This window comes from Aplysia californica, unplaced genomic scaffold (genome assembly GCF_000002075.1).
Source record: "Aplysia californica isolate F4 #8 unplaced genomic scaffold, AplCal3.0 scaffold00041, whole genome shotgun sequence".
Classification (NCBI taxonomy): Eukaryota; Metazoa; Mollusca; class Gastropoda; order Aplysiida; family Aplysiidae; genus Aplysia; species Aplysia californica.
Window position 1 is genome coordinate 230,896 of NW_004797311.1, and position 12,500 is coordinate 243,395.

The 12,500-nt window shown below is 41.1% G+C and overlaps 1 protein-coding gene across 1 annotated transcript in view; it reads left to right on the top strand.

The window, feature by feature from the left end:
- LOC101854000 (RNA-binding protein MEX3B) overlaps positions 1 to 12,409 on the top strand; it is a 46,304-nt gene extending 33,895 nt beyond the window's left edge. The window contains exon 2 of the mRNA XM_005092110.3: positions 4,207 to 12,409. Coding sequence (XP_005092167.2) covers positions 4,207 to 5,822 — 1,616 coding nt within the window. The 3' untranslated portion in view covers positions 5,823 to 12,409. The remainder of the gene's footprint in view (positions 1 to 4,206) is intronic.
- Positions 12,410 to 12,500: the final 91 nt, after the last annotated feature.

Below are 12,500 nucleotides of genomic sequence, written 5' to 3' on the forward strand. Positions count from 1 at the left end.
ACTGAATCTGATTGCGAAACATGTCTGGAATTTAATTCTTTCATGAATCAGCATTGTCTTGAGAAGGTTCAGTTAAGCCGAAGATCAATCTTTCTTTTCAGATATGTATTTGCTTACGATTTGAATTCTGCCAGTAATGCGTAATGTTTCTCAATAGGATTTTTTTAGTGCACTGTGTACAAAACTCGCGCCCTTTTGCCTTCACATGGAACGACAGGTGATATACACTGAGAGAGACTCGAAATGAAAGGTCAGAAGGGATAATCTATCAGGCGGAGGCTGATGACCGATCTGTTATGGTCAGCTCACGGGTTGACCGCCACATCGCCAATCGGATTATGAAACTCACCGCCCTGACGGTGTTAAGTATCACTAGTGTAATATCATTAATTATATTGACATCTGAGCTCCATCGCCTTTTTCCTGATACACTTGTACAAATGTCCTCACGTATCTGACTGCTGTGTCTATCGAACGTACTGTGTGCACAGTTTTTGGTCAAGTTCTTTCTGTTTATTTACAACCAGAAGTTTGTTCACACTGTTGTTTTGTAAACAAACACGCCAGCTATCTGACCTCCCATCCACCCTTCCACATTTATTGTACTTTCATTCATGCGTCTTGTCCCACCAGCCAGCCATCTATCTGTCCATCCGTTTCGTCTGCCTGTCTGTCTGTCTTTTAGTCCGCCCGTCATTACGCTTCAGTCCTCACGACAGTTCGCCATCAGTCTGTGTTTGTCTGTCTGCTATTCAGTTCGAAATGCTGCAACATGTGCGAGCAATGTGCGATGTTGGTCTCTTTTGTTGTATAGTCTGCCCTTTCACGGGTGGTTGGAGGGCGCTACGGGTAGGTCCTACTTCTTTACATTCCCTCCCTTGTTTTTGTTTGTCTGTCTGTATTACTTTTTTCAGCACTAAATGACCATTATTGTGTAGATGTGCTTCTCTTCACTCAAACAAAACAAACTTCATTCTTCCTGTCAACGATGCTGCCTCTCTTTTATCTATCTCTCTGACAATAATAGCGGGGTGGGTAACTGGCGGACGTTCTGCTGTGGTTTGCTACTGCTCGCTCCTATAAACGTCAGTTGTCACAATCTCTCCTACATTTTTATTTGTATGTTACTCTCCAGTAACACGCGTATTCTTCTGGAATCATATGACCTAGTTGTGTTGAAACTGCCGTTAAACTAAAAGTAGCTAGTTTTTTAGAGCGCCATTGGCCGGTCATACTTCTTCTTTCCTTTTGTTTCTGTTCATCAGTCTTGCTATGGAAGCACATCAAGTGGCGGTCATTGGGTTGATCTACTTCTCTATTCTCCGAGTAAACCAAACTAACCTCCCTTGCGATATGTAGCCGATCGTGCACCGACTTTCCGTTCACTACATAGTTAACAGCAATATAATGTGGCGCGCATGAGTTGTGAATGTCATCAGACAATACAGAGATACAACTTAGCTCCAAATCCCTGTCAATAACAAAGCCTTGCACCAGCTGTGTAGAATTTCACTCCAGCACAGACATGAGCAGGCTTGCAGTTGTGTGCAGCCTCCTTCGGAACTCAGGAAATATGTTGCAGACTGTTGCAAATAATTCTTTATTTCCCAAAACATAACATAAATCTAAGCAAGGGAAAAACCGAACGTTTGTTTCTGGCGCCCTCTGTAGAACAGCTAGTAGCTACGCTCCTTTCTGGAACGCTACAGACACTTTTCTCCTCTCCTTCTGGACAGTGAATGGAAAACAAATATTGATGCTGGAGATAGAAAAGTCACACATCTCTCTACGGTGACCCACATTGTCCGGCTCGTCCGTCCCCTTTGTGGACAGACACCAAGGGGAATTACAGGACAGGGCACCTTTCCCAAGTAACATCATTGCCCTCGTTTCATTTTTATCATTCTTCGATGCTGATCCACTTTCCTCTCAGCTTTAAAAAAAAATTTTTTTTTACTGTCTACCAGTCTGTCTAGTTTTCTCCTCTCCCCCCCCCCCCCCCGCCCCTTTCTGCCCCCCCCTCTCTCTCTCTCCCTCTCTCTCTTTCTCTTTCTCTCTCTCTCTCCCTCTCTCTCTCTCTCTCTCTCTCTCTCTCTCTCTCTCTCTCTCTCTCTCTCTCTCTCTCTCACAGCCACTTACTGGAAGTGTACTATTTCTGTCACGTCTGTTTTATTTTGTCTGTCTTATCACTGTTTTGCCCCCGTCCTTGTTCTTCAATACGGGCGATAAATCGAGTCGCTTTTGTCTTTTAAGATTTGAATTAGGAAATGAGAGAGAGAGAGAGAGAGAGAGAGAGAGAGAGAGAGAGAGAGAGAGAGAGAGAGAGAGAAAGAGAGAGAGAGAGAAAGAGAGAGAGAGAGAGAGAGAGAGAGAGAGAGAGAGAGAGAGAGAGAGAGAAAGAGAGAGAGAGAGAAAGAGAGAGAGAGAGAGAGAGAGAGAGAGAGAGAGAGAGAAAAAGAGAGAGAGAAATTGTACTTTCGTCAAGAGAGGCTTTTGGTTACCATTTGCAGCTGTATTTTAGGGTCTTTCTTTTGCAAAAATACCCATCATAATAATAATGTGTACGAATATGTATAGATGTGATACAACCAACTCCTTATCATTGCAATGGCTCAAAATAGTTCGAGCTTTGACCACCGACTGCCCACAAAGCGACCTATATCGCCACCCCCTGGAGCACGGTTTCCTGGTCGCAATATTATTTTTGGTCAGCTATCGTAATTGATTATCGGGCCCCTTCGGCCTGTTGACTCCGGACTCCCCTTGCAGGGACGGCCGTGGCCTAGATGTCTTTTTTCATTAGGTGAGCTTTCAGTCACCGCTGTCTACACCACAGCCGACACGCGGGAATCTTGTCCTCGGATTCACGGGAGCTCGATGAACTTAATTGATTAATCACACTCCTTCGCCGAAATCAGTCGTGACTGCGTTTGCAGAGACGGATTCTTCCTCACGTAGATTATGACCGAACACCAATGATTGCGAAGTTCATTGGTGGTGTATGTAAACTTGAGCACTCGCGAGCGACCCCCCCCCCCCCCTTTCCCGAAAAAAACAACCCCAAAACAAATCACGCACACACACACACACACTCACACTCACACTCACACTCACACTCACACACACACACACACACACACACACACACACACACACACACACACACACACACACACACACACACGCGCGCGCGCGCGCACGCGCACACACGCTATTTTCTTTAAGGCCGTGCGAATTCTGTTAGCAGAGTGTAGTATTTCCCATTACGCTGGTGTCATGTATGGAGTGAATTGGTATTGATAATGCAATTTGTTGATGCATACATAATCTTTTTGTTTTTGCACTAGAGGGTTGTTTAGTGAGAATCCATTAGCACATTGCCTTCAGTGCTGCCGGCTCTGATGCGCCTACAGTAAATGCACGGGCACCCGCCCGCCTTTGTGAAGGCTCCGTGTACTTTAGCCTTCACGGTCACACCCTGTGCTGTTGTCTGCTCACCCCATGCCGAGAAGTGCTTTAAAATTTGATCTTGCGTTATCAGAAATGATGGGCGGTGCTGATGGAAGTTATCTGATAGTGTGGATTTTCAGAGCTATTTTTTTCAAAATATACAGGGTTTTTTTTCGATGGGTTTTTGATTCTCGACTTTTCCGTGCTTTTATTGGGGGAAGGTTATTATGATGGTTAAGGGTTGCCTTTTTCTTTTTGTTATTGTTTTAACTACCATCGTTTTCCTTACATTTGTGTAGTCTACTATTGCTTATCGTCCGTTCGGGTGTAAGTTTAATTTAGCACATCGTTGTGATGGAGGTATTACAGTTCACTACTACTTTCTTATCGATTGTGCACTTCTGTCTGTTGTTTATTTTCCCCAGAACTAAATTTCCCTTGGCATGCCCAGGCAAAGAAACAAGAAAACTCGCAGGCAGGTGGTTGGTGGGCGCCACTGGTTTGTCCTGCTTTTCCCCCCTCTTTTGCTTTTTGTCTTGACCAAAACTGAGTCGATAGTGTTGTAAAACACCTACTTCAACAAACCAAATCGTTTCTGTCTGCATTATTTGGCCGTAATTGTGTCGACGTTCTTTTCTTTACTCAAACAGTAAACTTGTATCGTCTCCCAGCCCATGCCTTCCCCAAAAAGTCTTTTTTTGCGATGTGCTCTAGAAATACAGATTTATCTATAGCTACCCTCTCTTTTCCTTCCAGGTTGCAAGATCAAAGACTTGCGTGCACGGACCAATACGTACATCAAGACTCCGATGCGGACACAGTCTCCGGTGTTCGTGGTGACCGGCAAGGAGGAGGCCGTGCTGCACGTGATGGAGGAGATCAACAGCGCCGCCGAGCATTTCACTCACATCCGCGCCTCGCGGAACCACCACAAAGCTGGAGGCGGCCTCGAGTCTGCCAAGCCCGTGAGCCGTGAGGGCGACATAGTGCAGTACGTTACTGTGCCTTACAGAGTGGTCGGTCTCGTTGTGGGTCTCAAGGGTCAGACGATCAAGGCTATCCAGCAGGACACGGACACCTTTATCGTAACACCCAACCGCGACAAGGCCCCCATTTTCGAGATTCGCGGACAGCCCGAGAATGTGGAGCGGGCCAAGATGATGATCCTGAGGCACATCGAAACGCGAACACGGCACTGCCGGCTTCAGGACACGACCAACTTACCCTCCAACTGGAACGACGAGCAGAGGTTTACCAACGGCAATGACTATCCCTACTACCATGGTGACGTCTCCTCTCAGATGGGCCCCGGGTCCAACAGCGGTCTACCTTCTGTCTCGAACAACTTCAACGGCAACAGCGGCATGCTCTCCGGCACCCCAATGCCCTCCCAACAAGGCCCTGGCTTCAGCAACACGTTCTCTGCCTCCAGCCCCACCTCCAGCAGCAGCTACAACAGCTGGAGAGGCTTCAACAGCCTGCTCGACCAGCACCCCCAACAGGCAGCCGGACACATGGCCACCTGGAGCAACGCCACCTCAGACTACCCGAGCGCCCTGGGCTCCAGCTCGGTCGTGTCCAACGGATCGAACAACCCGCTGTCAAGCGCTGTCCGGAGCAACAACAATTTCCAGTACAGCATATCCACTGGGAGCATATCATCCCCCTCAAACAGCACGGTGAGCGTGTCTCCGCCGAACGACTTCCTCAACGATGGAACCTTCACCAATCACCAGCTGCCCAGCCCCTATGGCGGCGCGGCACCCATGAACAATCCCTTCTTGAAGCGGATGAGCGAGCCGTCCGCGGCTGACAGCCCCTTCTCCAGCTTCCCTCTCCTCACCACAGCCCCGAGCACCTCCACCAAAGGCAGTCTGGTCTTGGGTAATCTCTTCCAACCCAACAACAACGTCACGTCTGCACTGGGTATTGGTTTGATGAGTAGCAGCAACAATGTGCTGTCCAACTCAGCTCTCAACGGCTTTCAGAGCCCAGGAAGCGACGAGCCTAACGCCACTAACTTGCCTGCACTCGGAGGAGGAGTCTCGTTCAGGAGAGGCATGACCTCTACAGCTCCCGGCGAAGTCAGTGTCTTCCCTGGACCAATGGGCGTGGAGATGAATCGGTTCCCCAGCGGCGAGTCCAGCCCGACCAGCAAGATGAGCGACACGTCGGGTTCTCAAGGGTCTCCCGTGCCCAGAGTGTGCAAGGTATGTGAAGAGGCAGAGGTGGTAGCGGCTCTAGTGCCCTGCGGCCACAACCTGTTCTGCATGGAATGTGCTGAGGGGATCGTGAACAAGGCTTCCGAGGACGACCGCACGTGCCCAGTGTGCAAAGATCCAGCAGCTGATGTCTTGCGTATCAGAGCATAAACGTGTCATTGTGTTTCTGCTAAAATTGTTTTGGGATGTGATGTCCCAAAACCAACAAGAAGAAAAACCTACACCTATTGTTGCGAGTATAAGAAATGGAGAGTAAATTTGTTTCAATATTTTTTAACTTAAATCACAGTGAATACTTCCCTTTATTGTATCATTGTCTTATGGACAAGCTTATATATATATATATAAAAGTGATTAAGTTTATCCCACAAAAAAGAGAACAAAGAGCTTTGTCTTTTAAAAATTGTGACATACTTTTAGGGACATGCATTCTTTATCCAGTATCTTAGAAATCCAAAGTGATGAATATAGTCATTTGATATTTTAAACCACTTTTCTATGTATAACTGGTTTTCACTAATATGATGCGATGTCATTTACTGTGGTAGGGAAACTAATATTTCAATATTAACTTTCATTTCATTTCAAAGCCCTTGAATATAACTACATGACAGATTTCATTAATGTGGGCTTCACATTTGCCATATCCTCTTCTAGTCCCTCTGTTGTTTCACATTTTGCTTTTAAGAACTGAGCTAAATACGAGTAGTAAGTTGATTGTCGTGGCAGGATGGTACTGTCTTTGGCATCCCAAAGTCCTCTACAGCATACATTAATTGGTCATTCCTACTCGCATGACATTCTTATCACATTCCCTTTTGAATCTTAGTTGCAGTTAGCGAAGTCAGATGCCCAGAATTCAAATTGTCAGACACATTGAAGAATTGCAGGATGAACCTACTTGTGAAATTTATCTCCCTTTTTCACCTAGTTTAAATGATCAGGGTATTTAAAATCCAAACTGTGGACCATGCCGTATATGTGTCCTATTATGATTCGCATTATAAATACATACAACACGAGGAAATCGGAAGGACTGTAGAAGAATAAAATGTTCAAATGGAAAGGGAACGTGGACTTGAAGACGACAGCTCTTTGATCAGCTGTGTGTACAGTAAAGAGTAATGAGAAGAAACAGTAGCAAAGCCACGGCTAGGTATTGAGCTAACCAGATTCATGTGGCATCCGTAAGAAAGGCAATGATTTTCAATTCAATCTTTATATGAAACATTTTGTTCTCTCATACACTCATCCAGTTTGGTGTCGTTGTAAATCAGGGAATGGAATCAATGCAGGCATTTGTAAGGAAACAGACAAATGCCATCTTCTGCTGGATCACAAATCATAATTGAATGGCATCAACTGCTACAGACAACTTTGGATTGCTGGAGGAAGTTTAAAAATGAAATGTTTTGGGGTATTAGACGTTCAAATACAAGTTGTTTAAATTTGTTTATTTTGAAATATGTTTTGAAGCATTTGTTACTTAAGTGAAATTTATTTATGTACTTATAAACCACAATTTTGAAGAATGGAGAGGTAGCGTTTTTTGTAACAAGTGCTCATTTTCATGCGTTGGGAACACAGCACAATTATTGGTGGTAGCCTTACAGACTGCTGGCTGTCGAGTATTTGGTTATTATGAGTTGTTGAAGGAATATGTTATGACACTAATAGTACGTCCATTGTGGTAAACAGAGCCAGGTCTGTACATTACTTCTGACATGACGATGAGGATCAAAGTTTGTAAATGTGGGTATTGGTACTGCAATGTATTTAAAGCTTCAGATTTTTGTAGCTGTAATGATTCGTGGAACTTGAGGATCAGATGATGACTCTTCTTTACTTCGTGGGATTTGAGTCCTATGTTGTGAGGTCTTGCCTGTAAAAGTATTTGTAGAATATACGGTATTTATAACTGTTAAAGAGTATTGAAAGGTAAGAACTTGTCCAAATAACTTATGAGATGAAAATATTTAGACTTATAGATTACAAAATGTAAATTCATGATGTGGAAACCTCGGTAAATCTTGTTTTGCAAATGAGTTGATCCACTGTTCCAGAGAAAGTATTTAGTTAAATTCCCTTGTTTGAACTCTTTATAATAAAAGATTGCCGAGCTAAATTTGGAAGACTTGGGAAGAAAATTTTAGTTTGTCTTCATGTGAACTTGTTCTTTGTATTACTGTTTCATTCCAGTATCTCACTCAGCCACAAAGCTGAGAAATACCACAACCAAACTCATGAAATCAAATCTGTTATGCAAATTTTATATTCGTAAAGTATATTTTTTAGTAAATAATTTCTATGTTTTAAAAGAAAGAAATTATGTATAACGATAACTTCATTTTTGCTCATTGACGTTTAGCTGTTCTTGCTATTTTCCTTCTACCTTTGCTTCTCCAGTTCAGGAGGAAATACAGAGTGTGGGTTAAATACCGGTATTAAGTTTGGCATAGGTAATTAATACAAGGGATCAAACATTGGCAACTGAGCTCTACATTTAGATATCTCTGATCTTAGTTTCCTTGTTTTGCACCAAAATTACTGCATATATTTAGTCTATTTATACATATACATATATCAATATCTTTATGAATGTGTGGATGTAAATATCTATGTCTTAAGGAAGTATGTGTATTCAGAGAATGTTATTAAAAGATCCTCCTCCCCACCCACCCAAAAAAGACTTTCACTGAAAATCGAAAGTGTGTTGCTTGTTGACAAAATGTGTCAAACAATTTTTTTTCAACTCCAAGAAATTATTTTGCCAAGCTTAAAATCAATAATATTCTCACAGAAAAGTAATTACTAGGATTTTGTATCCTCAATGTATATTATTGCTATATATATATATGAATGCCAGTGTCATTGCTTTGTATTGCACTTAAAATGTCTTACTGTTTTTTGGTCCATGTTCAAGAGTGTAGACCAGATTCAGGTCTCATATTTTGTGCACATATCTTGAAATGAATTGGCATAAATAGGTTTCCCTCTCTTTTCAACACAATACAAAACCTTTGGTCAATACCCCATTTGTAAAGTCGCTGGCGTGGCTTTTCCGATTGTAGTACTAGGAAGTGAACTATAATGAAAAATAAATCACCTCACGAAGTGGTAACCATGGCTTAGTAGTAATACAAGCGACACATCGTGACTAAGTGATGGAATGAATTTTCTATTAACAACGTTCTTAAAGTTATCCTTCATATGCTATAGTTTTGGCTTGTCAAGTCCTTGAAACTGCCCTGAGGTACATTTAAAGAATAGTATATTTTCTGCTGGATAGCGCTGTCTGGTATTTGATGCGTAATACTCTAATTCTATAATAATTTACCCTATTTTATTTGTTGTTGAGATCTGGCTATATGTGTTGTATTCTATTATTAGAAAGGCCTTTTGTATGGATTCTTGTCACATAATAGCTTCCTGATTGTTTATGGTCAAATGCATGTCATCAAGAATAAAAAAGTGTTATGTGAACACCCGAGATGTAATTAAGCTCATTGATTTTCTGTTCTCCTTGCTTTTTTTTATTGTTTTTTTTTCCTTACCTTTATTTCCAACTCAGCAGAAGATCAAAACTAATGTATATCTATAGATATATATATTATATATATAATATACCTATAATGTGTGTTGTATGTGTCAATAATTTCCCCAAACTCTCTCATTCTTTTTTTTATTTTTACATTTGTTACTTAGCTTTGTTTTGAGGACACCTGTAAATAGTTTTCATTATCTTTGTATTTATTCAAGGTATTCACGTGAGTCGAAGCTCCGACTCGATACATGAGTTGTTGTATTTACTTTATTCAAATATCCAACTCGAATATAAGAAACTGAATATCAAATATGAAAGATGTTTATTCAAAAAGTATTATATTATTGTAATGATTACTTAACAGAGTACTTTATTTGTCATCAAAGATTATTTTTTGTAACAAATGAATATTGAAAGCAATTTAAGTAACAACATTCAACAATGATGATGATGATGATTTATTTATGTGTTGAGATCTTCTTGTAATGGTATGATGCGTATGTAAATGTTTATATGCTGCTACCAGTTTTGAAGACCATGAATATTTAATGTATGTTCTATGGTTAGATATGTGGTGTTGGAACTGTGGACATAAAAACCTAAAACACAGTAGCATTGTGCACTTTCTTCTCTACACTCAAAGTACAGTCCAATAGAGAAAACACCACAATTAGCTGCCTTTTTCATTGTTGTTTAAATATACTATATAAATATACATATATTATATATATATGCAAAATATTGGCGTTATCATATAATGCTGTCACGTAATCATTTTTTTGTATTAAACTGCAATGTAGGTAAAGTCTTGGAAATGGTTGAAGAGGGAAAATTTCAGTTCAGTTTATCACCAACCACATCCCCTTCTATGTTTAGTTTGATCGTATAGCTTCCCTATCACTTTGTCAGTTTCAATAATGTAACAACTAATATCAAAGTCGCATGGCAGTTTATCACATTTCATGTTACAAGCAAGTAGCCTTTATTTAATGAGTACCTTATTAATTTGTTTTGTTGTCTTCCAAACTATTCACCAGTCGTATTTAAATAATAATTAAGGAAGAAAGAAAAAAAAACAACAATGCGAGTTTCTGATTTGGAGCCGGAATTGAGGTGAACGACTTGAGAAGTGGAACATGCTTGTGATAGATTAGCTTTGCGAAAAGAGAACTGATGATGAGCTATTCTGTTGTAGGGGTTTTGACACCAAAGGCTCTATACGCTGAGCTGACCATGACAAGGATCCTTCTTCCTTTGTCTGTCAAGAGATTGTACCTTGTCTGGCTGGAGACTTATGTTATGTCCCCGCCTGAAAGCGGCCCTCATTTTTCGAGCCCCTTTCGAGAGCCGTGTATTTATGAGCCTGTTCTGAAGCAAACCCCCCCTGACTGGGATGTGATGTACAGCGGTGCCTGAAGATGTTGTGATGCTTGATGATGGTCCAACCAGAAGATCAAAGTTGTGTTTTGTTGAACTGCTTGTCTTTTTTGATATATTGCTTGAATGTCTTTCAGTGAGTTTCATACTTGAATTAGAAATTCGTAACGCCATTCCTTAATGCTACATGTGTTGTGTTTAGTATGTCAACGTTACCAAAACAGAAATTGATTGGTCGCGGTTTTGATTTCATTCAGTTTTGGAACCCATCAGAAGTTGGTGATTGTATTTGTTTTTCTGTTATTATTTTTGCATAATTAATTAAATATCCCTCGCTTTGCCCAGGGAACTGATTACGTACAGCTCACTCACTGTAAAACAAGACAAAATAATGCTCGGCTTTCTGCCAGACCTTGATTTACTAAAATGACGTCGTCGGAGTGGGGTGTACAGGCATAATAATTTAAAACTGTTATACATTTTTTAAGCCTGTGTCTGTCCACGGCTTTTGCCGTCAGGTCGATATTGAGAGTTTACTGATGAATGCATTGTGTTGACTATAGAACGTATTCCACCACGTTTGGCCTCTCATATGTTGGGTGTATAATATTGTTCCTACACCTGGCACTTGCCTCGATAGGATACTGTACTCCTAAGATGCCGGCTGAAGTGAAAAATGTAATGGAGTAACTGTTGTACAATGTTACAATTTGCGTCAGGCCCAGAAATTACAAATTGGTACAATTGCCAACGCTTACAAAGAAGTTGGAAAGAAGACGATGGGCTTCACTCTAGCAGGGTTCTACGTGGCGTTGTATCATATGGCGGCCGAGCATCCCAACAGACACATGTGCCAGCGTTTTGGGGATAGACAAAGGCGAAAACAATGATCATTGGTCAACCCCTGCCTTACCACTGCTGCTTGTTGTAGTAGTGATGTTAAAACGTAAGCTGTTTTTCTCCCATATAATTCAGGCGGCCTCCTACTGCTTTTCGTGGGGAATTGTTTTGTCAGCACAATTTTTGAGTAAAGCCCCCATGATTTTCTTTTTAATCTCAAGAGCTTCCATTTTCCTTTGACAACAGCCCCTTTCACAGTGTGTAGTACTGTTATAATCGTCACAAGATGTGCTCTTTTCTTTCCCCGTATATTGTTGTATGGCTAGTGTGAAATCTAGTCCGTGCTTTTAGTTCATGAGCATTGATGTCAGTTTTGTTTTTGCCTCAGAAATGAGCTACACAGTACCCGCCAGTTTTGATTTCTCTTACCTCTGGATACAATACAATACTCAGTTTAGTAATACTGTATTTTATTTCCTGTCCTGAGTTTACTTGTTAATCTTTCACGATTTTTCATTGCCTTGTGAAAGTGAATCCAACTGAGATGTTTATCTCGAAGCTTCCAGATTTTAAAATTTGAAACTCACGACATTGGTCAGCTTTGGAGCCTCCTTGTTTCACTGAAGCGAGCAGTGAATGGTTAGAGTGTGCCTGGTGGTAGTAGGCAAACAATTTTTATGTTTGAAAATTTCTACTTACCAGATTTTAACTTTTCAAATATCTTAAAGAGGACGGAAAACGAATTCTGAGTAGGTTCTTCATCTCAGTTGGCACCCACTTGTTTGTACATTCAATGGCTTTCGCATTTCAATGGTTACATAATGTGTCACAAGTGACGAATAACTTTATTTAAAAACCCTGGCCAAAGACATGCAAATCTGGCCGTTGGGTTGAAAAAAAAGAGATATATTTGACAAACTTGTAATGTTCAAAAGTTTTATTTTTTGCATTTAAATAAAAAGTTGATGTAAGTTGATGTGACTTGTTTTTTGTTGGTTTAATCTTCATAATTATGAAATAATGTTGACAGGTATTCTTTAAGGCTGATTGGTGATTTGATGGATGTT